The following is a 24473-nucleotide window of genomic DNA, read 5'->3' as shown; positions in this document are numbered from 1 at the left end:
GCTCATGCTTCTGCACCTCCCTGAAAGAACTGCCTCTTCCCAGGTGAGCCAATCCCAGCTTCTAGCCCCACCCCACATTGCTGCCCCCCTAGGCAGATACCACCCGGTCCCCTCAGGGTCTCTAGTAACATGCCCCTTCTCTTGCTGCCCTGTCCCAGGGTGTGGTCCCTGCCCCGGCACCCTGCCATGCTCCTGGCACCTACCCTGTGTGAGTGCATGTGCAGGAATTATCTCAGCTGGGAGCACAGGCCACCACCACCTGTGGGCTCCTATAGCAGACACTGGCTCACCTTGACTGGAAATTGATGGACTAACAGGGGCTGTGCTCTCCCGGACTCCACGTGACTTCTTGCCGGCCCCAGGCTCTGGCAACTCTGGAATGCAGGTCTGCTGGCCACCCTCCCTGCCCCCAAGGCCCATTGTTATTGAAAGGGAGGCACACAGGGACGAAACCTGTCCCAGGATGGAAACTGGACGCACTTGTCTCATGCGGGTACCACCATCACCCAGCCTCTGGGCTAAGTGGCTTGTCCAAAGTTGAGTGGCATCTGACTCCAGGATCCATGCACTGACCTCTGCCCTGGCCTCCCAGCTGCCCAGGACAGTTGTCCAAGGATGCCCACAAAGGCAAATGCCCCTGAAGATCATTTGGGCCGAATGTCTCAGCAGGGAATGTAAAGGTAAAATTTCTAAGCTGATTCTAAGCTGCAAAAGTCTGAGTTAAAGTGTAAAAGACTAGGGCATTGTAAAGCTTCTAGATTACAAGGCCTGGGCTAAAAGGTAAAAGCCTATTGTTACAATTCCTCTGCTATCCCCAGAACCTGTAAGTTGTTAGGACAATGCGGGAGCTGCTCAGTAAATATCTCCATTGATTCCCTGGTTGTTTAATAGCTAAGGGCTCCAGGTAGCATGGCACGTAGGCATATAGGCCCCAGGACCAATCAGTTTGAATGTGTGCCCCACTTGGAAGTGACCAATCACCCCTGCCCAAACTGTTCCCACCAATGAATGGACTAATCACGTATCAGAATTGTTGTTCAATTTTCCCGCGCCTCATGATGATTTGTTCTGATGTATGCAAAGCCCCCCGCCCTCTCCAAAAAGTGTACTTTAGCTCTGCTTGACCTCTGCTCTGGGCTCTGGGCTGCTTTCCCTTCTTGAGTGAGCACAGAGTCCCAGCGCGCTGGAAAGGGTCCCTCTAATAAAAATCCCCCTTGCCATTGCATGGAGTTAGTCTCGTGTGGTCTCTCCTTCTCCGACGCTTCGCCGGACCCTTACAGGAACACCACAGGGCTATGAGTCTTGGGATCTGGGCAGTCCTGGCCCCAGGGCTCAGATGTGCATCCAGATGGCACACCAGCTGGACCATACCATTGGGGCAGCAAGAAGTGGCCAGAAGGAGCCAGAGTCTGTCCAGCTGCATGATGGACCCCCTTCCCAGGAGGGAGAGGCTCCAGCCTGGCCAAGTCAAGGGCTCAGGATTACCTTTGCTTCTGGGTCTTTCAGGCCCTGGGGATCTCCCAGGGGGGTGGCTCCAAGGTGGTGTGGCATGGAATAGGAGACTGAGGACGGTCCGAAGAGTCCTCGGCTCCCTAGGTGCAGACCCAGGAGTCCTGGCTTATCTCCCTCCACCATGACCTTGCCTTTGGTTCCTGGTCGAGGTCAGGGGTAAGTAGAGGGCCTTCAGGCCACTCCTGGACCAGGTGTCCACTCCTTTGATGAGAGGGGGCCAGTTGTCTGCTGGGCCCTGTGAGTGAGCAGGAACCCAGGGAGGGACTTCTCTCAGCCTGGGCTGAAGACAGCTCAGAGAGAAAGGCAGCCACGGAGGGGCCGCCTCTCCCTTCCTGTCTCCTAAGTGTTTCCTCCACAAAGACCTTCGGGGTGGACACACTTGCCTCCCGAGGGGGAAGGGTGGGGCTGTGGGGACCCTTCTGCCCTCTTCATTTGCGGGGGCCTAGAGCTGGGCGATTAGACGGCTCGCTGCTGGCTGGGGTGCCATGGCCTCCAGACCCTCCCGTCCAGGCCCCAGGGGTGGGGGCTGCCTCTGCAGGGAATTTGTTCAGATTGTCCATCGGGCGGGAGGTGGGGTAGCTGGTCCCGAGGAGAAGCCGTCGCCCGCGGAGGGGGCGGGTTTCCCCCCCTGGGCGGTTTGTCTGCGGTTCTCCTCCTCGTCCTCCTCTCCACCGCACCCTCCGCGGCTCCTGCCCGCTGTAACCCGACTCCTGCGGCGCTCGGGGCGCCCCCCCAGAGGCGGGGCGGGGGCGAGCCGCGCAGCCCGGCCGCGGGCCCAAGTGCCACATCACTGCGCCCTCGCGCCGCGCCCGCGCCCACCATGCCGCCGCCGCCGCCGCTGCTCCTGGCCGCGCTGGCCCTGCTGGCCTCCGCCGCCGCGCGGCCCGGGTGCGGCGAGCGCCCCTCGGACCCCGCCGGTAAGGCCCGCCGCGCGCCCCGGGGAGGATGCGGGCCCCGACCCGGGAACTCTCCCCGCGTCCCTCGCTAGACCGCGGTCCCGCCATAAGGTCCCCAGAGCGGACTCCGTGTGACTTTGGACCAGTAGAGGGACCTCTGCCCGGAGGGGGCGCGGGTCTCTCCAGCACCTGGAGGCTGGGACCCGGGCGCCCCAGCAGTGGGCGGGGACAGCGGAGTGACACCGCGCCAGGCCAGGCACAGGCCCTCGCGGTGGGGGCGCAGCGGACTGGCGGGGTCCCGCAGGTGGGTCCCGTCCAGCAGGTGCCAGGACTTTTCGGGGCAGAGGCCGTCCCAGGCCTGTCCTTCCAGGAACGGGAGGGCTCTGGCGGCTGCGGGACTCGGACTCTGATCCCTCCCTCCCAGCTCGCGGCTGTGACAGGACTGCAGCTTCTCCGGAAGTGGGCCCAGGGGTGGGAGGGGCTGCGGGCCTTCTGGGGGGATCTGGGCAGGACTCTGGGATCCCTGGGAGGCGCACCTGTGCTGACCTCACCTGAGAAGGTCCTCCAGCTGGGCCTGGAGTCTGGGCCCAGTCTTGGCCACGCCTCCCCTCCAGGAGTGGGCCCCAATTTCCCTGCCTAATGAGAGTTGGGGTGCATCTAGTCCCCACCGTCGGGGCCTTATCAGCCGCAGACATCTGCTTCGGCAGGGCTGGGGTCCCCAGAGGCCTGGATACAATGGGTGTCAGATTTGTGGACACCCGAGATCTTGCCTGGACCTGCCAAGTGCATGAGGGGACGAGGCCCCTTTCAGTCTCCCCCACCTTTCCTTCTTCCTCCCTCCCCCAGCCGCCCCTGACTGTCTGGCACCTCTGGCCCTGCTCTCGCTCTTTCCTCCGGCTCACTGCAGAAAGCCCAGGTGTGTGTAGCCAGGGGACACCAGGACGCATCCCCTCATCTGACCCCTGGTGTGGTCCGAGCCCCCTGCAGGCACTTGGCCTTGAGAAGCAGGTGTTGGGTGGATGCCCACTTGCTCCTGGGGTCCTCACCTCCAATTCCTCTGAGGCCAGTAGAGCCCCAGGTCAAGCCCAAGTTGGTTCTTCCCACTCACTGACCTTCTGCTGAGCCTGGGGATGAACTGTGCCTGCTTGTGAGATGCTTCTAGAACCTGCAAGCTCAGAGAAGGTCTGGGGTCACAGTTCATTAGGGCCTCCCCCCATCACCTCCAGGAAGCCTTCCTGGTCATACCCAGGAGCAGTACAGCCACCTCCATCTGGGCTCAGTGCCTGCGTTCCTTCATTTCCTGCAGGGTGGGCAGGTGAGCTCTGTCCTTGCCAGGGCTGAGAACACAGATCAGGGCTGCCTCTGCAGCCCCTTCCTCCTCCAGGCCCCTCCTTCCAGAGGAGCGTGGGAGTTTATAGACAGTGGCCTGATGTGCGTGGGGCTGGGCAGTGTGGGCATCAAAGGCTGCCGTGACCCTGACTCTCTTGTGCCTGGGGGTTCACAGCAAGCCTGGACTGCTTGCTCACGGTCCCTTCCCTGGTGGAGGACTCCAGGGCTTCATGGGAGCCTGGGGTCCCAGGTGCCTTTATGCTCACGGGTCCTTGGTCCTGGCTTCCAGCCCTGATTCCTCCACTTGGCGACCTCCCTGAGTTGGTTCAGGTGTCTGCTCTGCTGGAGGAGACCCTGACCAGGAGGAGCAACCTATTGTCCAGTGAAGAGGGAGGGAAGGAATTGAGTTCAGTCTCCATCCCCGGTTTGAAGAAATACTGCCTCCTTGTGGTCATGAGGTGTCACAGCACTGTGGGCTGCGGTAAAGCAGCAGTCAGGGGACTGCCCTCTCGGATGGCCACCATCGGCGAGTGCCACGCTAGCCACGCAAGCGGGGTTGTTTTCTGGCAGCCACACGAAGGAGGCAATGAATGAAATTAATTTTTATAACAAGAATTTTAATCCAGCACATCCAAAAGGTCATTCTAATATTTAGTCATTAATATAAAATCACTTCTGAGACGTTTCCTCTTGTTCTGACGCTGGTGTGTATTGTCCTCCCAACAGGTGTCAGTTTCAAGGCCCTCAGTAGCCACCTGTGGCTCGGGATGCCAGGCTGGCAGTGAGGATGCAGATCCTTCTGGGGCTGCCCTTTGCCCCTCTGTTTCCAAGGCTGCGGGGGGGTCACGTGTGCAGGGTGGGCCTGCATGGGTGGTGGGCGGGCTTGGTGACAAAGTGCTCCAGGTGTCCCTGCTTCAGCATTCTGTGGCTACAAGAGCAGGCAGGTGCTGGGATGGGCAGGGTGGACTTTGGGCTGTCTGGTCCATCCCTTGATTTGTAGACAAAAATTGGAGGCCCAGAGAGTCCACGCCAGTTGGGCGAGGCCCAGCTTCACTATTAACTGGCTGTGTGTCTCGGGGCAAGTTGCATAACCACTCTGGGTCCCTCCTCCATTCCATCCCAGCTCCATGGTGGCTGGAGAATCACCCACTTGCTCATTGTTATGGCTTGAATAGTGTCCCCCTCAAAAAATCAGCTGAGGTCCTAGCCCTCAGTCTCTGAGGAGTGAACTCACTGGGAAGTGGGGTCGTTGCAGAAGAAACCTGGTTAAGATGAAGCACACTGGGTTGGGGGAGCGCCAGGTCCCTGACAGGTGACCTTAGGAAAGGGGCACGTCATGTGCTTGCCCTGAGCAGAGGCTGGAGTGATGTGGCCGCAGGCCAAGTGACCCCTGGAGTCCCCAGCTCATGGCTTGGCTTCTGGGTCCTGGCCTCCAGACCGTGGGGCCTTGCTTTCTCTTACTGTGGTGGGTGGTCAGCTTGGCAGATGCCAGCCCCCTGTCTGGAGTCCACATGGCCTGGGTGGTCCCTCCTTCTGCCCACTGACCCAAGCTGCTGTGCTGAGCACTCACGGGGCCAGGCCCTGCTGGCCCCCGCCTTGGGGGACCTCAGCACGGTCATCTCACGCACAGTGAGCAGACCCAGGCCTGGGGCTTACTCCCTAAACCTAGCTTTCTTAACTATAGCCTGGGGACACCTGAAGCAGGGGACACCAGGACGCATCCCCTCATCTGACCCCTGCTGTGGTCTGAGCCCTCAGCAGGCACTTGGCCTTGAGAGGCAGGTGTGGGGGTGGATGCCCACTTGCTCCTGGGGTCTTCACCTCAAATTCCTGAGGCCAGCGGAGCCCCAGGTCAAGCCCAGGTTGGTTCTTCCACTCACTGACCTTCTGCCAGCCTCGGGATGAGTCTCCAGGTCCCCACGCTCAGCTGGTTGTCAGTGCACAGCAGGTGCACAGTCCAGGCCCAGGGGACGAGGGACAGGGCGGAGCAGAGCACAGGGGCACAAGTGTCCACCTGATGAGCCTCGTCCTGAGCTGATGTCCACTCCCAGCATCTGCCTCAGTCCAAGCTCAACAAGGGACTAGACAGCCACTCTGCAGAGTGTGGGTCCTGGACCAGGATGAACCTGGAAAGTGTAGTGCCAGATGGAGCTGCTGCCAGGCCTGCAGGGTGGACGCTCACCCCTGACCTGCTCACCCCTGGGCCTGAATGGGGTGGATGCTCACTCCTGGTCCTGCTCACCCCTGGGCCTGAATGGGGTGGATGCTCACACCTGGCCCACTCAGACCTGGGCCTGCTCACACCTGGCCTGCAGGGGTGGACACTCACCCCTGGCCTGCTCACACCTGGCCCTGAATGGGATGGACGCTCACTCCTGGGCCTGCTCACTCCTGGGCCTGCTCACCCCTGTCCCTGCTCACACCTGGCCTGGAGGTGTGACTCAGTGCCTGCCTGGGGTGGTCCTCCCATCTCTCCCCACCGTCACTGGTTGCCGACAGGTGGATGATGCTGTGATGCTCCAAGCCTCTGTCACTCTGCAGGGGGTGATGACGGCGTGAGTCTGGGAACTCTCAGGGCTATGGAGATGTCCCACCTGCCTGAGGAGAGCAGGGTGAGGCCCTTGTGCCACTTGGGTGGCCAACCAGGTGACTTGAGCCCCCTTGACAGCTGCTTGTGGATTTGTAGATGAAAGTTGCTTTGCACATCCCCACGTGTGTGGCAGGGCATCCAGGGCCTGGGGATGGGCACCCTGCAGCCCTCTCTGCCAGGGGGCACCCAGCGGTGCTGTTTCCAGACATGCTTCCCTAGGGAGGCCAGCCCGTTAGGACACCCGGGAGCTTCTGGCCATCTTAGGGTTGGTGCCAAGTGACAGGAACGGGAGTGACCAACCACGGAGTGCCTTCCAGGCCGGGCCTGTGCCGGGCGCTGAGCCGAGGTCTCCTGGAGTCTTCACAGTCCCCTAGAGACTGGGGACACTGTAGGAGAGGGGCTTGCCCGGGCCCCTGCTGCAAGGGGGCTGAACCCAGAGCTGCCCACGTCCAGGCTGGCTGCCTGCCCTGCCTGCCCCTGTGGCTCATGGCCAGGTCCTCTGCTGCACGGCTGATGAGGAGGGACCATGAGTCATAGGCGTCTTCCTGGGGACCCAGGTCCACCCGTGGACGTGTCAGTGTCCCCTGTCATCAGTGGCTAGGGTGGCAGCAGCACGGTCTGTGGTGGCCTGGGGGAGGTGTCCTGCCACAGATGCTGTCATCCCATGAGAGCTGGGCTAGCTGGTGGGTGTGGGGATCGTGGGGACCATGGTGGCCTGTCCCCTGGGGTCAGGAGTTCCTGCAGTGGGCAAGCCCAGAGCCCCCTGTGGGGCCACACGGGGTGCTGAGTTCAGCTGGGTTTTCACGCCCTGGGTCTTGAGAAAACAAAGTGGCCGTGCCCTTGCCAGCCTCGCGGTCAGGCCCGGCTTTCGTTCAGATTGCCTCTGGACCCAGCCTCCTGCCCCTCCTCGTGGGCTTCCCACCCCGTGCCCACCCGCCCACGTGCCCACACCTGCTAGGGAGCCTATCCTCTGGGTCCTGGCTGGTCTGTCCACCCAGCCTGCCTTTCCCTTCCCAGGCCAGGTGGGGACGCAGCCAACCCCATGCCCAGCCCCATCCAGAACCAGCTCAGCTGCAGTCTGACTCGAGGTCCCTCCGCAGAGCCCCTCCTTCCCCCTCAGCGCTCACCGAGCACCTGGCCCTGCTCACACCAGGGGCTTGGCAGGTGCACTGGTCAGCGTGAGTTTCATCGGGCCCTGCCAAGGTCCTTGAGGAGACCCTTGAGGTCCCACGGTTGCAAGGACAATATGTGCGGATCCTTTTCTGGGAAGGGGCCCCAACTCCAGCAAGCATGTCACCCCACACTCTGGGGCGTTCTTGAGGACAAGGAGCCTGTGCTTAGATGTCCTTTTGGAAGGGACTTTTAGTAGCATGGGGGTGCAGCCCTTGGGGGCTGATTGTTAAAGACTCAGGGCACTGGGTGACAGCCTTGGGGGGCTGAGACTGACCTCGGTGGTATTTTTAGGTCAGGCTGCTCAGCCTGGACAGCAGGGCCACCTGCACACTGCTGGCCAGTCCTGGGCTGTGGGGCTGGAGGCTTTCCTGGGACCCACCCCCCACCGGGGGCCTTGCTTAGGTAGGTCTCCTGAGCTCAGGCCCAGTGTCCTCACCTGGTAGCAGGGTGCCTGCTGCCCTGGGGGCGCAGTGGGGACTGAGATGAAGCTGGCCAGAGAGAAGCCTGGCCCCCAGCGAGCGCTGGGTGAAGATGGGCTGAGGTTGGTGCCGCGGCAGGCGCCTGGGGTGGCCGAGCAGGACGCTAACCGTGGTGCATCTCTTCGCAGATGAATGCCGCAGGCCGACGGGAGCCGACAGCGGTACGGTACTGGACGCCCCTCTGAGGCCTAGGTCACTGCCGCCCCACATGCTCCAGAGCGTTCAGAGCTGAGCCCAGGTTTCCGCAGCGGGTAGAGAGGGACAGTGCTGCTGTCAGACCTCGGCTCTGGCTTCAGCGGCTGAGGGGACAAAGGAAGCCCAGGGCCAACCTGCCCCACAGAGCAGCTTGCCCAGCTGCTCTGCTGCCCGAGCTCTGCAGACGTCCCCTGCCTCCCTCCTTCACCTGCTGGCTCTTGGTCCCTCCCACGGTCTGCTCCAGAGGGCTGAGGGCAGGCCTTGAAGTGACAGGCTTTCTTTTGGGGGGCAGGTGCTCTACCCTGGCCACACCCCGGCCCCCTGGTGCATCTCTGTGGGCCTGTGGGCCTGGTGAGCTCCTTGGTCCCAGTGTCCTTTAGTGAAGGGGTGGGGCAGGGCCATCTCCAGGGATGCTGTTGGAAGCGTCCCAGGTACGCAGGAATGTGCCAGGGGTCTGGTGCCAGAGGCCGAGGCTGTCCTGCCAGATTTGGGCGACTGGTGTATTCTCCATGGAGAGCCCAGACTTCCGAGAACTCGGAAAGCAGCCCCAGCCTGAAAGCCAATGTCCCAGACAGAATGCTTTGAGCAGAGAGAAGCTGAACAGGAACCACCCATCCTTTCTGATCCCTGACTCAGGACAGGCAAAGCCTTATGCCTTGTGCCAGACTCTGGTTGCCCCATCCCTGCGGCCCTGGCCCTGGGTGGACCTCTTGGGCTGAGGTCATCATGTCACCTGCCCACCCTGCCTCCTCAGCCACCTGCATGGACCTGCAGCTCAGCTCCTGTGCGGACGCCGCCTACACCCAGACTGCCTTTCCCAACCTGCTGGAGCAGCGGTCGCGGGAGGCGGTGGAGTCCAGCCCCGAGTACATCCTGCTGAGCGTCCTGCACCATCTCTTGGAGGGCCAGTGCAACCCTGACCTGCGGCTGCTGGGCTGTGCCGTGCTGGCGCCCCGGTGCGAGGGCAGCCGTGTGCGCAGACCCTGCCAGCACGTCTGCGAGGGCCTGCGGGAGGCCTGTCAGCCGGCCTTCGACGCCATCGACATGGCCTGGCCCTACTTCCTGGACTGCGCCCACTACTTTGCCCGGGAGGAGGAAGGCTGCTATGACCCTCTGGAGAAGCTCCGGGGTGAGGGGGGGCCACAGGGTCCTCGAGGCTCTGCGGGAACTCAGCGGAACCACCAAGGGGGTGGCACGGGGACCATCTCTGTGCCAGGAAGAGCCCCCAACAAAACGTCCCACCTCTTCATGGACCCAGGCTCATGGGAGGCCTAGTGACGGGAGGGGGGGGCAAGTGCTCTGGGGAGGCCCAGAAGGGGCCCCCAGTGGAGGTGGCCGTGCTCAGAAAGCAGATGGGACATGGGCGTGGTGGCCCAGGGGACAGAGTCCTTGGCCGCGGCTTCCCTGGAAAGTTGCAGTGCTCGGCCATGCACCTGGGCTGCGGTGGGCAGGGAGCCCCTCGGGGGGCTGCCAGGTGAACCTGGGGTTGCTGGGCCGGGAAGGCCACACCAGGGGTTCTGGCCTGGAGAGAACTGCTGGAGGTGGCCCTGTGGGGCCTGTGGACAGCAGGAGGCAGGAGGGGGCTGCAGAAGGGGGCCCGTCCTCCTGGGAACCAGCTGGGTGATGGAATGGGCAACTCTGGGCTAGTGAGCTGCACCTTCGGGGGTCCCAGAGGCTACCTGGCTATGATGCTGTGGGGGTACAGGTCTGTGTGCCCCAGGTGGGTAGGAGTGGATCCTGAGAGACCAGCTGGCCTGTGGCCACACTGACTGGGGGGCCTCCTGTGTGAGGAGTGAGTCTCCTGTGGACGTGGCTTGATGGGAGGGTACAGTCTTCAGCTGTAGTGACCCAGGCCAGTCATTGGTGGATGGACCGATGTGTCCATTCCTCAGCAGATCTTGAGCTCCTCCTGTGTACAGGACTCCACTCTGACACATGGTGGATGGCTGGGGAGGGCCCCAGACATGTGTCTGGTAACGTGTCGGTGGGCGTGGGGGGCTCAGGGCTGACCGGGTGCTTGGAGCCCAGCGTTCCCCGAGGAGGCTGACGGCTTCAGCACAGTGCGAGAGGCGGCCCAGGGACGCTGTGCTGGTGGCAAGGAGCTGTCTGCTTGGGGGCGGCGAGCAGCTGCTGAGGCTAGGGTTTGGGGAAAGAATCCAGACGTCTCCCCGGTGGCCAGGCCCCTGCCCTGGGGAAGCCCGAGGAGGAGGCTGAGAGGTTATTTTGGGCATCTCCACCACTAAATTGCCAGTTCCACCTGCCTTCCTTCCTCCCAGCCATTCTGAGCAGAGGCAAAACCGCAGGCCAGGGTGGCACTCAGGGAAGGCCGCAGCAACTGTGGCCCCAGGCGGCCTGCAGGGAGCTGCTGCCCTGGGCGGGGTCATCGGGGCTGCGCAGGGTCCCTGGTGTCCTGGGGCTTCTGCTCCAGGGAGGGAGAGCAGGGGGTCCTGCTGGCACCCGCCCGGGTGCCTCCCTGCCCTCCTCCTGGTGGAGGCGCTGACAGTGGACAGCCGGGAGTGGGTGCAGCAGTGGAGGCAGGCCATAGGGAACCTCTGGAGCTGTGCTTGCTAACTCATGCTGGCTCTGACCAGGGAGAGCTGACCAGGGAGAGCTTCGGGGTGCCCCGCGGGCGAGCCCCAGGGTTCAGAGGGTGTCAATGGGCTTCGAGGGCACAGGGCTGAAGGTGTTGCCACGTGCTGGGGTGCTGGGTGCCCCAGGGGAGGCCCCTAGTCCCTGCTGCCGGCTGCACTGGGAGTCCTCACCCCGTCCCCACATCTTGCCAGCCCGGGGAATGCTGTTGCTGGGCTGCGTGTGCCTCTTGGCCGTGTCCTCGCTGTGGATGGTGATATAAGTATTACTACAAGAATCTGACTACAGTCAGAAGCAGATTGGCAGAGCCATCCGAGGGGACACGCTGCTCCCACCCGCAGGTCACTGCGGTGTGTGGGGGTGGGGAGGGAGGGTGCTGGGGAAGGGCTTGTCCCCAGACAGTGCCAGGGAGGCTGGGGTGCAGACAGAGTGGCTGCTGGCAGGCGGGCAGTGCCACCCACTACCCTCTCTTCCCCAGGGGACCTGGAGGCTGAGGAGGCCCTGCCCTCGGGCCTGCCGCCCACCTTCATCCGCTTCGCCCATCACTCCTACGCCCAGATGGTGCGGGTGCTGAAGCGGACTGCGACGCGCTGTGCCCAGGTGGCCAAGACCTATAGCATCGGGCGCAGCTTCGATGGCAAGGACCTGCTGGTCATCGAGTTCTCGGGCCGCCCTGGCCAGCATGAGCTGAGTAAGTGCCAGGGAGGGGCTGGGCTTGGTTCTGCATCTGGGGAAGGGCTCTGGGCCGCTGGGCCTTGGGGTGCACCAGCTGGGGGAGCCGTGTTTGGGGATCAGGGTTGGAGGAGACTTGGGGCTCTGCCTGGCTCGTGGCCACATCCCCTGGGGAATCTCCCCAGGGTGCACTACACTTGAGCACTTGGTGACGGGAAAAGAGCTTTCTTCATGGTGACAGGGACACAGGCTAGAGGGATGGACGGGAGACCAAGCAGGAATTTAAAACAAGCGGCAGCGCGGGGGTCCGGTGAAGGCAGAGGCCTGTTCTCTAGGAGCTGGGGGTCAGGTCCCCGAGGAGCTGCAAGTGGGGGAGGTGGTTGCGTTGGCTGCGGGAGCTTGGCCTCACCTGTTGGCAGGCGTCCTGTGTCCCTGGTCCTTGCTGTCCCAGGCTTGCCCTTGAGCACCAGGCCCCGGCCAGGTCTGTGCAGCCTGGGTCCTGGTCACTGTCCAAACTCTGCCCTGCCCAACTGCCCAACTGGCGATGTGGACGGTGCGGCTCCTCCTCCTGAGCAGCCCTGTCCATGTGCATGCAGGCCTGTGCTCAGCAGCAGAGGGCAGTGTGGAAGATGCTGGGTCACACTGTTCTTGCAGGGAGCTAGGAATCACTCTGCACCGCTGTAGGCTGCAAGAGCTCCCCCAGCTGGCTTCATGAGAAAATCTAGGGGAGACTCGGCCTCCTGGCTGGGCAGCCCTGCTTCCTGTGGGGTGAGGCCAGGGTGACCATGTGGTCCCCCCACCCTGAGCACTGAGAGCATCCAGGGCACAGGCCTCTGGGGATCACTGGGTCCAGGTCTTTCCTCATCCCCGTGCCCCAGCCTCATTGGTCAGCAGGATCAACCCAGAATCAACCCCATTCAGCCCTGGGCTTCACAAGTAGGTAACAGACTCAGGGCCTTTTCTCTGCATCTTGTTGGCCTAGGCAGTGTGTCCAGCAGGAGCCCCAAAGCCCTGTCTCCTGCCAAGGGTGAAAGGCCACCCAGATGCACCCATCTCCAAGACCTGCCCTGTTCCCATACCTGCAGAGGGCCCAGGGAGGTGACTGGCATGGGAGGCCTCCTGGTCATTTATACCCTGGGATCTGGAGATCAAGGGACATAAGTGTTCCCTCCCATGGCTGGAGGGTTGGGACACACGGAGCTGAGGAGAGACACCATTTCCACGTGAGCAATGTGAGGCTCTGAGAAGAGTAGCAACTTGCCCAGTCCCGCAGCAAACAAGCTGCTAGGCCTGATTGACTCCTCTTCCCACAATCCACCCACCCATCCCTCCATCCACCCATCCACCCATCCCTCCACTACCCACTCACCCATCCATCCATTCACCCACCATCCCTCCACCCATCCACCCACCCATCCATCCATGCATCCACCCATTCATCTACCCATTCATCCACACATATATCCACTCATCCCTCCACCCATCCACCCACCCATCCATCCATTCACCCACCATCCCTCCACCCATCCACCCACCCATCCATCCATGCATCCACCCATTCATCCACCCATTCATCCACACATATATCCACTCATCCACCCACCCATCCACCCACCCATCCATCCATCTACCCACCCATCCATTCATCCACCCATCCCTCCCCTCATCCCTCCACCCATCCATTCACACATCTACTCACCCATCCACTCACTCATACATCTACCCATCCATTTATCCACCCACCCCTCCTTCCACCCATCCCTCCCAGGGACAACGGCCTTCCCAGCTGAGCACCAATGTGCTTGACTCATACAATCATAGAAAGTGACTATCAAGGAGTCACAGGAATGAATGACACCCATCATGTTAGTAGTATCCTTGGTTTGTCATGCTAATAATTATGGTTAAATGTAAGAAATCAGTTCAACAGGTGGCTCCTCCAGGAGCCCTCGTCATGCAGAGGTTCTTGGGTCCAAACAAGTGTGAATTGGTGCAGGTACATTGGCTCACCCTTGCTAAGTGGGGTCCCCAAGGGTTTGAGATGATGCCCCAAATTGGCACCTCTTCCCCCAGTGGAGCCCGAGGTGAAACTCATTGGCAACATCCATGGCAATGAGGTGGTGGGGCGGGAGATGCTCATCTACCTGGCCCAGTACCTGTGCTCCGAGTACCTGCTGGGCAATCCCCGCATCCAGCGCCTGATCAACACCACCCGCATCCACCTGCTGCCCTCCATGAACCCCGACGGCTATGAGGTGGCTGCTGCAGAGGTGAGTGTCCCTGACACCCGGTGGTGGCTGCTGCCCTCGACACACCTCATTCCCTTGTTGCTGCGGAGGGTCTGTTTGTGTCTACACTTCCGGGTGACAAGGACTTGGCAGGGATCAATATTGGCCAGGTCCTGCTTTGGGGGCTGGGCAGGCCCATATCATTCTGTGCTGAGGAGGCGATGCTTACAACAGAAAATTGTGGGAGTTGAGGAGGTCAGGGTGGCTCTGCTGGTCACGCTGCTGCCCTGCCCATTGCTGAGAGCCAGAGGGGACCCACAGCTCCTGGCTTCAGCCCCTGCCCTCGGGGCTTCTGTCTAGAAGGAGTTGCCGGGCTGTGCTGACCTCCCTGGGGATGCTGGTGTTTGCAGGGTGCTGGGTACAACGGATGGACGAGTGGGAGGCAGAATGCGCAGAACCTGGACCTGAACCGCAACTTCCCGGACCTGACATCCGAATACTACCGGCTGGCCTCTGTCCGTGGCACGCGCACTGACCACATCCCCATCCCGGAGCACTACTGGTGGGGTAAGGTACGAGCGCTGCTACCCGTGCCTGCCCAGGGCTCCAGTGCAGCTGAGGCCTCCACAGGGCTCCTAGCTATCTGGGACTCTTGGGTCGTCCTTCCTTGGGGACAAGGCACCTTAGCCCCCCGAGCCTCAGTGTGCCCCAGTGCCATGGGGAGAGCCTTGCTGGCTTGGTGGGAGTCAGGGAATAATGTGTTGGAAGCACCTAGTCCTGGCCCCTGCCTGGCCCAGGCAGAACCTCTGACAGTGTCCCCCCCCCCCCCCCCCCCGCGGCTTGCTCTTTGTCGGCTTGTGCCGAGCACCTGCTGTGTGCTGGGTGCTCAGGGACTGAGTGGGACCAGATGTTTCCTTGGAGAGCTGGCTGTCCTTGGACAGGTGCACCTGCAGCTGGCATCGCATGCTCAGTGCAGGGACAAGGGGCAGTCAAGAGTGCAGAGGCCCCAGAGGGCATCTGGCCCTGCCAAGGCCTGCCCGCCCCCCCATCCCCGTGAGGCAAGCATGTGCTCCAGGTGGAGGCCCACCTGGGCCTGCTGGACGCTGGACAGAGTAGGAAAGGCTGGGCCGGAGTTCAGCTGGGGCCCTGGGCAGGCTGTCTGCCTGAGGCGTGGTCAGCAGGCATGCCTGGCCCTGAAAGTGTCTCCTCTGCCCTGGGCAGGTGGCTCCTGAGACGAAGGCCATCATGAAGTGGATGCGGACGGCCCCCTTTGTGCTCTCAGCCAGCCTGCACGGGGGAGACCTGGTGGTGTCCTACCCCTTCGACTTCTCCAAGCACCCTCTGGAGATGAAGATGTTCTCCCCCACGCCTGACGAGAAGGTGAGCAGAGGGAGCCTGGGCAGGTGCGGGCCAGCCGGTGCCACCTGCTCTGGGCTCACTGGAGCCTGGGGGCCTCTGTGCGCAGGACCCCCTTCTCCCAGAAGGCCCCCGCCCAGCAGGAAGCAGTCTCCCGCTCCTGGGCCCATGTCCAGTGGCCTCCAGAGTGTTTCCTGCCCCTCACCCTTGGGGAGGGTGCAAGTCTGGACGTGGCCAGCAGAGGGCAGTGCTGCAGCACGCATGGCCCACCCCAAGCCCTTGGCTGCCGTCCCCCTTTCCTGGGGCCCACTGAGGCCCTGGCTGATCTGGACAGGGCGGCGTGGGAGTTGGTGCTTCCCAGTGCACGGGCCAGAGAACTGAGGCTGGGGGCAGTGACCTGAGGTGGGCTGCGGCCTGGCCTGGGTTCAGGGGCTCCCCAGCCGGGCCTGAGATGAGCTGGGGTTTCAGAGCTTAGACACCCACCCTGCCTCTGGTGACCCCGCATCCCAGGCCAGCCCTCCATCTGCCCAGCTAATCAGCTGAATGCTGGAAGCCCTTCCCTGCCCCCAGGTGTGGCCTCGGCAGGCCTGACCTCTAGGCTTAGTCACGAGCCAGGCTGCCCTGCCTCCTGAGGCAGTGTCCAGGGATGGAGGGCCCTGTCCAGGGTGGGCAGGCTCCAGCCCCTGGATCCCTGCTGAGGGCTTGCAGGCCCTGTTCTCTTTGAGGCCACCAGGGTAGGTGGTCCACCCTGCCCCCCGGCGGCCACTAGGCTATCAGGTCCTCAGTCTGTGGTGGAGAGGAGGAGGACAGGAGAAGGACAGGTGGGTAGACTGAGAGCAGAGGCTGCGGGGCAGGGCGTCCTACGGAGGCCTGTGCCCATGTGTGCTGTGCCCGTGTGTGCTGTGCCCGTGTATGCTGTGCCCGTGTGCTGTGCCCGTGTGTGCCTGTGCCCGTGTGTGCTGTGCCCGTGTGTGCTGTGCCCGTGTGTGCCTGTGCCCGTGTGTGCCTGTGCCCGTGTGTGCTGTGCCCGTGTGTGCCTGTGCCCGTGTGTGCTGTGCCCGTGTGTGCTGTGCCCGTGTGTGCCTGTGCCCGTGTATGCTGTGCCCGTGTGTGCTGTGCCCGTGTGTGCTGTGCCCGTGTGTGCCTGTGCCCGTGTATGCTGTGCCCGTGTGTGCTGTGCCCGTGTGTGCTGTGCCCGTGTGTGCCTGTGCCCGTGTGTGCTGTGCCCGTGTGTGCCTGTGCCTGTGTATCCTGTGCCCGTGTGTGCTGTGCCCGTGTGTGCTGTGCCCGTGTGTGGCTGTGCCCGTGTGTGCCTGTGCCCGTGTGTGCCTGTGCCCGTGTATGCTGTGCCTGTGTGTGCTGTGCCCGTGTGTGCCTGTGCCCGTGTGTGCCTGTGCCCGTGTGTGCCTGTGCCCGTGTGTGCTGTGCCCGTGTGTGCTGTGCCTGTGTGTGCCTGTGCCCGTGTGTGCTGTGCCCGTGTGTGCTGTGTGAGTGTCCGTGGGCCCCGGCCTGGCCTGGGTTCAGGGGCTCCCCTGCGGGGCCCAAGATGAGCTGGGGGTTTCCAGACGAGGGACAGCCAGGGACAGTGAAGGCACAGGTGGCAGCATGTGTCAGGCGTCAGGGCCACCTGCAGAGGGGCCCAGGAGGAGCCCGCAGCCCACCTCTGAGCACAGGAGTGACGGCAGAGCCGCGTCCGCTGGGTCACCTGGGTCACCTGGATCACCTGTCCTTCCCCTCCAGCCCCCACGCCCTCCCTTGCTCCCTGCATTCATCGACTGACACCCGCACAAGCCAAGGGCAAGGGGGTGCTGGGCTCTGGGCTCAGACCTCAGGAAGTGCCCCAGGGTCTGGGTGGCCTCCAGGGCTGGCCCTGCCTGGACCCTGGTGCCCTCAGAGAGCAGGGGCAACAACCGGACAGCCCAGGAGTCCTGCGGGCAGCAGGCACTCCTCCACGTGGGCTCAGCTCCATGGCCTCAGAGGGCAGAGCTGCCCCGAGGGGAAGGTTCACCTCAACAAGTCCCCCAGGTCAGGAGACATGAGGCTGGGCCACCAGCCGTCGCAGCAGTGGTCTCTGTGGAGACCAGAGCCCAGGGGCAGGTGGGGGCCGTGAGGTGGGGCTGGCGGGGTCCTGAGGTGGGTTTTTCCCAAACTTCCCTGATGCCCCAGGCGAGAGCCAGTGCCTTGGGCAATGTCCAAGGCCCCAGGCCCACCGCGTCCCTCTCACCTCCACACTGCCCTGGAGCTGGATCCTGCCCCCGGGGAGAGGGTAGCAGTCCCCCGGGCTCCCAGCAGGGGTACCCCATGGCCCTGGACCGTGCCCAGGTCCCCGTGCCCCTCCGTGCCACCCTCTCCAGCAGCCCGTCCACCCCTCCTTGTATCTGTGGTCCTCCTGTCTGTCTGTGCCCTGCCTGAGGCTCGGGGCCCAGGGTCAGGCCTGGGACAGGAAGGGTGAGGACCGAGGGCTGGGAGGTCCTGGGGCGCAGAGTGCCCCGGTGCCACACCCACCCCAGACCCACGGCTGCTTCGTGGGGTGGCAGGGCTCCCCTGACGCACCCTCCGTGGAGGACACCCAGGTGCCCCCGGGTGGTGGCGTCCTGTCCATGCGTGGTGGGGCAGCAGTCCTGGCCTGCTACCTCAGGGCCAAAGACAGTGGGGTGGATTTGGGGTGCCTGGTTTGTGACCATGGGAACAAGTTGGGGTCAGACAGCATCCCCTCTGGGGACCCCAGGTCCTGGCTCCAGGTCCCTGGAACCCACCAGGGAGAGACCTCATTCTGACCTCCACCCACCCACCCTTCTGTGTCCTCCTTTCTAACAGATGAGTCCCAGGCCACGGGGCCCCAACAGCCCCAGTGCAGGACGCCCATTCATCAGTCTGGCCCACATTTGGAGGGTCTCTCACTGGGCCAGGCCCCATGTCCAGCCCAGGACTGACAGATGACAGAGACCCTGCCCCAGGAGAGGACCTGGACCCTGCCTCAGAGGAGGGGGCCTGTGTGGGAAGCTCTGGGCAGGCAGGTGTCCAGGCCACGCACAGGCTGGGTGGGAGGTGCTACAGGTGTGTCCAGGGTCCCTCTACCATATGTGGAAACTGCACGTGGCTTTGGCCAGCTGGTGGTGGCCAGAGAGGGGCTTCCTGCAGGCTGAGTCCCCGCAGCTGAAGGTGCTGGCTGGCCCCTGTGGGCTGTGTGGGGGACAATGATTGTGTATGTTTGTTGGGATGAGAAGTCCTGCCTCTCCTCCGACCTCCACTCCCAGCCTCCTGCCTCTGCCACAGCCCCTGCCAGGCCACACGAAGCTGGGTAGACTGCCAGGCTGACTGCAGTGTGCCCTCTCCCCACAGAAGACGGTGGCCCAGCGGGTGTGCCATTCAGGGACCCAGAGCACTACCCCGAGGTTGCAGGGGACCCAGCCTGTGCACCGTCCCTGTCCTGCCTGTGCCTTGGGCTGTCCTTCTCCTGCTGCCCTGCCCAGTTCTGAGGGCACCTGAGAGCCCCTGCCCTGCTGGCCTGGCCCGAGGAGAGCTCTCTCTGTCTCCTTTCCAGATGTTCAAGCTGCTGGCCAGAGCCTACGCCGACGTCCACCCTATGATGATGGACAGGTCGGAGGGCAGGTGTGGGGGCAACTTCCTGAAGCAGGGCAGCATCATCAACGGGGCGGACTGGTACAGCTTCACAGGAGGTGCGGCTCTGCGGGGGCCGTGGGCGCAGGACCCACTTGGGAGGAGGCCAGAGACCGAGGCCGGGAAGCTCTGGGCCGGGTGGTCGGGTGGGAAGAGCTGGGGTCTGGCTTGGTGTTCATTGAGGGTCTTCATGCAGCAGAGGGATGTGGGGGGCCACCCTGGGCCTCCCGCAGCGGCTGTTGCTGTGGCTTATGAAAAGCCCCGGGTCACGTGCCACGCATCGCCCATGCTCTTTGCCCTTCAGGGTCATGGAGGGCGGGCAGGCCACTCCTGGACCCCAGTTAGGCCAGCCTTTCAGAGACAGCAAAGATTTTCTGAGACCGTATCTGTGCGTGCGCGGGAGGCACGCGTGCGGAGAGAAGGCCCGTGGGGCGACTTACACCAGGACTTGGTCATTTCTCTGGCCCTCAGCTTTACCTGGGCACCTGCATTCTGACTGACTGGCACTGCCCTGGCTGCAGGACCACAGGGACAGTGTGGGGCCCACAGCTACCGCATGCCCCGGGGGCGCCCCCAGGCCCAGCCCACGGTGTTCCCGTAGCTGGTGTCCCATGTGCCAGCCAAACACTTGTTATTTGTTCCAGATGAGGACGAGGGAAAGACGGGCTCTCATTTGGCGGCCATGGGTGGCGGGGCTGGCACTCGGGATGCAAGCCCGTCTCCCCACCTGCCCACTCCTCCTGCTTGGGAGCTCTGCATAGCTGTGGGCAGGGCCCTGGTGACCTGCCCCTTGCTGTCCATACTGGCCCAGGCCCTCTTCTCTCAGGACCAGATGCGTGGGCTTTCTGACCCCAGCCAGAGGCCGGCAGCCTGGGTCTTGGCTCTGTTCTGGATTCTTCAAAGGACCCACAGGGCAGGGTGGGCTGATAGAGGCCATTGGACTCCCCTCCCAGCTGACAGGGCCCGTGGGCAGGGTCAGATGAGTCCCGGGTGGCAAGGCCTTGGGGACTGCAGACAGGGGGTTACAACACTAGTGCACTGTGGGGGCTCAGAGGAGACCCTGAGCTCCCACAGCGTGGGCTCCCGGCGCCCCTGGCACAGGGTGGCCTTATCCTACTGTCCACCCAGTCCTGCTTTTGGGCAGCGTGGCTTCTCTTGGCCAGGAGACTGGAGCCCAGTGAGTGGGGCAGGAGCCGCAGTCCTCCCAGCCGCCGCTGGGTGGTTGCGGGCGTCCAGCTCTCCCAGGCCCACAGGCCCCGGGAAAGTGGAGATGCTAAGATGTCTCTGGGCTGCTGCTGGGCCAGGGTCCAGGGAAATGGACATCATTGTTCCTGCCAGACTCCTGGGGCCTTGAGGCCAGGGCAGGCCCGTGGATGGGGTGCAGGGGCCCGTGTACCCCAGGCGCTGCCTTCTCCTGGGGAATCGCCCCAGACGGCGGGGAGACGCAAAGCCTGTGGGCTTCGCCACTAACCTGTCAGGTTCCAAGTCCTCCTCTGGGGTCCTGGCGAGAGCCCTCCATGCCCGTGCCTCAGCTGCCCGTCTGTGAGGCGGGGAGAGTCCCCAGCACCTGCGTGCTCGCCGGTCCCTGCCCTGACGGCTGTGCCCTGTGCGTAGGCATGTCCGACTTCAATTACCTGCATAGCAACTGCTTTGAGATCACGGTGGAGCTGGGCTGCGTCAAGTTCCCCCCGGAGGAGGCCCTCTACGGGCTCTGGCTGAACAACAAGGAGTCCCTCCTGAGCTTCATGGAGATGGTGAGCCGGGCCTGGGGACAGACTCGCCCACTCAGGCTCTCCAGCCCCTCCTCCATGTGCCCTGAGGGTGTGGGGACGCCAGGGGACCTAGTCAGACTCCCCTTGAGTAAGGGTCTCCCCCTAGAGGGAGCGCGGGAGCCAGGCAGCCCGGAGGCACTGACCCAGCCTTGGAAGCCAGGGGCCTTCCTGGAGGAGGTGGCTGATGTCTTGGGGAAGGAGGAATCAGGGGACAAGACAGAGGGCTGGGCAGAGAGGGCCACGTGTAAGAACTCCTGGGTGTTGGGGTCCCCCGGGGGTCCTATGGCTGGAGTGAGGACCTTGGCTGTGGGAATGGGGCGGGGATGAGGTGATGGCTCAGGGGAGCAGGGGTCCACGTGGCCTGCCTGAGCAGGCTGGAATGGACGGTCAGAGGTTGGGTCCAGAGGTGGCCTGCCTGAGGCATAGCCACTGCCAGGGCTAAGGCCACCTGGACACAGGTGGGTAGCTGGTGAGTGGGGATGGCAGAGAACACAGCCACGGTGATCCTGCTGAACCAGAGAGCCAAGGCCTTCCCCAAACAGCTGGGGGCCTGGTGCCCAGTGCCCACCCCCTCGCCCAGCGCAGCCTAGACAAAGCGCTGCAAGATTCAAGGGGGCCTGGGGAAGCCACGGGGAAGACCACAGGGTCCTGGGGTTGGTGGATGTCCTCCGCGATATGCAAGAACCACCCGGATCCCCTGTGGGCCCAGGTGTCCCGGTAGGAAGCCGGCCCTGGGGGAGAAAGCTCTCTAGTGGGAATGCAGGGTGCTCCACAATTGGCGCCAACAGCACGTGGCAGATGCAGGGCTGCCCACTTAGAGGTGGGCTTGGGAGAGGTATGGTGCTGCTCTGGGGCCCCAGGGCTAGGACACATCCAGAGGAGGAGACAGAGGGTCCAGTGTGGCCCAGCAACCGCCTGGAGCTGTCTGTCCCCAAACTCCAGTAGTCCCCAAGAACCCTCCTTTCTAGAAAGATCGGGAACCCTCTCCAGGTAGGTCGGGAGCAGAGCCTCCCTGTGCAGGAGCACCAGGGCAGGAGGAAAGCACAGCTCAGGTGACCGCGGAGCATGTCGCCCTGCTCAGGTTCCTAACTGGTGGCTGCACTAGTGCTCCGGGGGCCTCCTCCTGAGATGGGCCCCAGGTGCTCGTTTCATCCCGTGTCTGTCTGGTGGAAATGAGTTTTAAGGAGTCTCAGAGCAGCTGGGATTGCTCTGTGGATATTGCACATGAAGTCCTGGGATATGAAGATTTAATGGCGTGTGGCTGGGGGTGGCCGGCGCGCGGCTGCTCCCGAGACGGCCCCCCCAGCAGAGCCGGCGCAGGCTTCTGATAAGGATCGAGCCTGTCGTGGCCAATTGAGGCTTTTCCATGTGATGCTGGGCAGGCCGGGGAGTCTGCAGCGCCCGTGGGCTGGAGGGCTGCCTTCCTCTCTGTGAGAGTGCCACGCCCCGGCCGCCCAGGAGGGCTGGATGGGAGGGAAAGCAGGGCCCAGGGTGTGGGGGAGCCACCGCAGCGCCCCTGTGTGCCCGGCCTGTTCTCCCCTGGGGCGGGGAGCCGAGGAATGTCTCAGGGAGCCCAGGGCCACGGGACCCCGAGGAGGCCCCCAGTGTGGCTGGGGTCAGGGCGGGCTTCCTGCAGGAGGACAGCGACCGTCTCTGGAAGGGGGGGCAGCGACTGTGGAAGCTGACCAGAGCGCTCTGAGGGAGGGGCAAAGCCGGAGGGTAGAGGTTGGGGTGGCACAGCCATGTGGAGCTGGAGGGGTGCCGCAGAGCAGAGGGGAGACTGCAGGTTGGGCTGAGCCCTGAAGCCTGGTGGGGACTCTGTGTACCCCGCCAGCCCCGGATGAGCTGTGTGACATGGCCTGTCACGCGATCCCTTTGTCCTCACCACCTCCCACCCCTGAGGACCTGACTTCCTTCCGTCCACCTAAACAAGCCCACGTGGGATTGTCCCTGTCCGCTCCCATGGGCTGCAGGCCGTGGACACCCATGTCCCCCTGTGGGCACAAGCCGGGGAGGGTGGCCTGCCCCACAGGAGCAGATCAGGAGGCGGAGACCCTGGCATCAGGACCCACGTGTCCTCGTCTCCTGGGTCCTCTCCGCAGCGGGGACCTGGCCAGAGCACAGGCAGACGGGATGGTGGAGCCCTTCACACGGGGTCCAGCTGTCTTAGGCCCCTGAGGCCACCGAGGGTGAAGAGGGTCGGGAGTCATGGGGGCTGCCCAGGCTGAGGGCCGCTCTGATGGCCCCTGCCCTGGGTTTCCCACAGGTGAACCTGGGCGGCGACCCTGGGTGGAGTCCCCACACCTGCTCCCCCTGGGGCAGCGGGGCGCAGGGAAGGCCTGCAGCATGGCCAGCGGCTCTGGCTTTGCCCGCCCCAATTTTATAGTAGAGAAAATGAGGCACAGAGAAGCTCGTGGCTCGCCCAAGGCCGAGAGCCCTGGGCGGTGGCACTGGACGTCACAGGAGCAGAGGGGCCTGGCTGGGACCAGTTCACGTCAGGGCCGAGTGCGCTGTGTCCTCCTCCAGGGCTGTCACAAGGTCCAAGACCTTGCCCTGTATCCTCCCTGATGCCCACACTGCCCTCAGGAGGGAGCCTCTGCCCTGAGGGAACTCTGGAGGCCGGCTGTAGCTGGGAGGCTGGGCGGTGGCTCAGACACACCAGTAGGTGGACAGGCCAGGTCATCTCCATGTGGAGGCCAGGAGGTGGAGGCAGACCACAGGTAGAACCGCAGGGTCATGCACACACTGGGAACGCGCCAGGGTGGATTCCTGTCACCTCATTTCACTGCTGAGCATACGGAGGCCCAGGGAGGAGGGCGCTCCTCATAACCATGCAGCCAGGGTGGCAGAGCAGGGCGCCACCGGAGGGCTCCCCAGAGACCCCAGACCCTGAGGGGGCTGGCGGGTGGCCTGGGCTTCCCGGGAGCATGAGCCCATTTTTGCGCCTCCCCTCTCAGGTGCACCGGGGCATCAAGGGCGTGGTGATGGACAGATTTGGCAGACCCGTCAAGAACGCCCGCATCTTGGTCAAAGGCATCCGCCATGATGTCACCACAGGTGAGCACCCTCCTGGCCTCCCCCTGGGACCGTGTCGGACAAAGGGGCCAAGGGGGTGCCTGCAGTGGCTGCTGGCTCCAGTGGGCGGGGTGCTCCGTCTGTCCCCAGGCCAGTGTGGGCTCCGTCGGCCTCAGGGGCCTGGTGGCTGGGGGTCCAGTCCGCTGAGGGGTGCTCCCGTGTGTTTGGGGGGCTGGGCGTCTGTGAGGTCTTCCGAGGAGTCCGTAGCAGGGCTTTGAGAGGTGGGAAGGACCTGCCGGGTAGAGGCAGAGGCCAGAGCAGGTGTGGGGTCTGCGCCCCCCTCGAGGGGCAGCCTGGTGAGTCATTTTCCCTCTCTTTGAAGCCCCGGATGGTGACTACTGGCGACTGCTGCCCCCGGGCTCCCACATCGTCATCGCCCAAGCCCCTGGCTACTCCAAAGTCATGAAGAGAGTCACCATCCCCCTCCGGATGAGGAAGGCAGGCCGTGTGGACTTCATTCTGCAGCCTCTGGGGACAGGACACAAGAAGCTGTCCCGTGAACTTCAGAGAACTGCGCCTGCATCTCGGGACCCGCTGGGAGGTGCCGGCCTGCGGGACCAGCCCCTGCAGCTGGACCTTGAGCCCCTCGGGGCGCGCAGGCAGCCCTCGGCTGGCGGGAGCAAGCCCTGGTGGTGGTCCTACTTCACGTCCCTGAGCCCGCACAGGCCGCGCTGGCTGCTCAAGTACTAGGGCACCGTCCACGCCCCCACGGTGCGGAGACCTGGCCCACCCCGCGCCCGGGCTCGTGGTTTTATCTGGCACAGACTTGGTACAAAGCCGTTGTGGCTCCATTAAAAGGTTGTGTTCACCACGAGGTCAGACCTGAAGTGGCCGTCCAGGGAGGGATGGGCCTGGCCCTGTTGGGGGTGGACATGCAGCCTGGTCCCTGGGCTGGACCTTGGCGAGGCTCCACCTGCCCCATGAGTGCCCAGCACCAGGGCTGGGACAGACAGCACTTTTGCTGGGCCCACTGGGAGCTGGCCTTT

The 24473-nt window shown here is 63.6% G+C and overlaps 1 protein-coding gene across 2 annotated transcripts; it reads left to right on the top strand.

Annotated features, from left to right (window-relative positions):
• The first annotated feature begins 34 nt into the window (after positions 1-34).
• CPZ (carboxypeptidase Z) lies at positions 35-24261 on the top strand. 2 transcript variants are annotated; one of them, XM_081304157.1, is made up of 11 exons: positions 35-43; positions 8108-8140; positions 8929-9303; positions 11242-11454; positions 13509-13705; positions 14074-14235; positions 14885-15043; positions 18564-18699; positions 20255-20394; positions 23370-23469; positions 23810-24261. In XM_081304157.1, the coding sequence occupies exons 3-11, from the start codon at positions 8937-8939 to the stop codon at positions 24175-24177; spliced, it is 1842 nt and encodes a 613-aa protein (XP_081160283.1). In that variant the 5' UTR covers positions 35-43; positions 8108-8140; positions 8929-8936; the 3' UTR covers positions 24178-24261. The 2 variants fall into 2 exon arrangements, with proteins under 2 accessions (XP_081160283.1, XP_081160282.1); XM_081304156.1 differs by lacking the exon at positions 35-43 and adding an exon at positions 1594-2429.
• The last annotated feature ends 212 nt before the right edge of the window (positions 24262-24473 follow it).

Source organism: Spermophilus citellus (genome assembly GCF_964194105.1).
Source record: "Spermophilus citellus genome assembly, chromosome: 8".
NCBI classification, from domain to species: Eukaryota; Metazoa; Chordata; class Mammalia; order Rodentia; family Sciuridae; genus Spermophilus; species Spermophilus citellus.
The sequence above is the reverse complement of the archived record's forward strand: the minus strand, read 5'-3'. Positions and strand labels throughout refer to the sequence as shown.

What these genes read in the sequence shown, in the direction of transcription:
- CPZ (XM_081304156.1), top strand. Translation starts at nt 2,333, where the DNA reads ATGCCGCCGCCGCCGCCGCTGCTCCTGGCCGCGCTGGCCCTGCTGGCC. An exon ending in GCCGACGGGAGCCGACAGCG is followed by an intron (nt 8,141 to 8,928) that starts GTACGGTACTGG and finishes CTGCCTCCTCAG; the next exon opens with CCACCTGCATGGACCTGCAG. An exon ending in TCCTGAGCTTCATGGAGATG is followed by an intron (nt 20,395 to 23,369) that starts GTGAGCCGGGCC and finishes CTCCCCTCTCAG; the next exon opens with GTGCACCGGGGCATCAAGGG.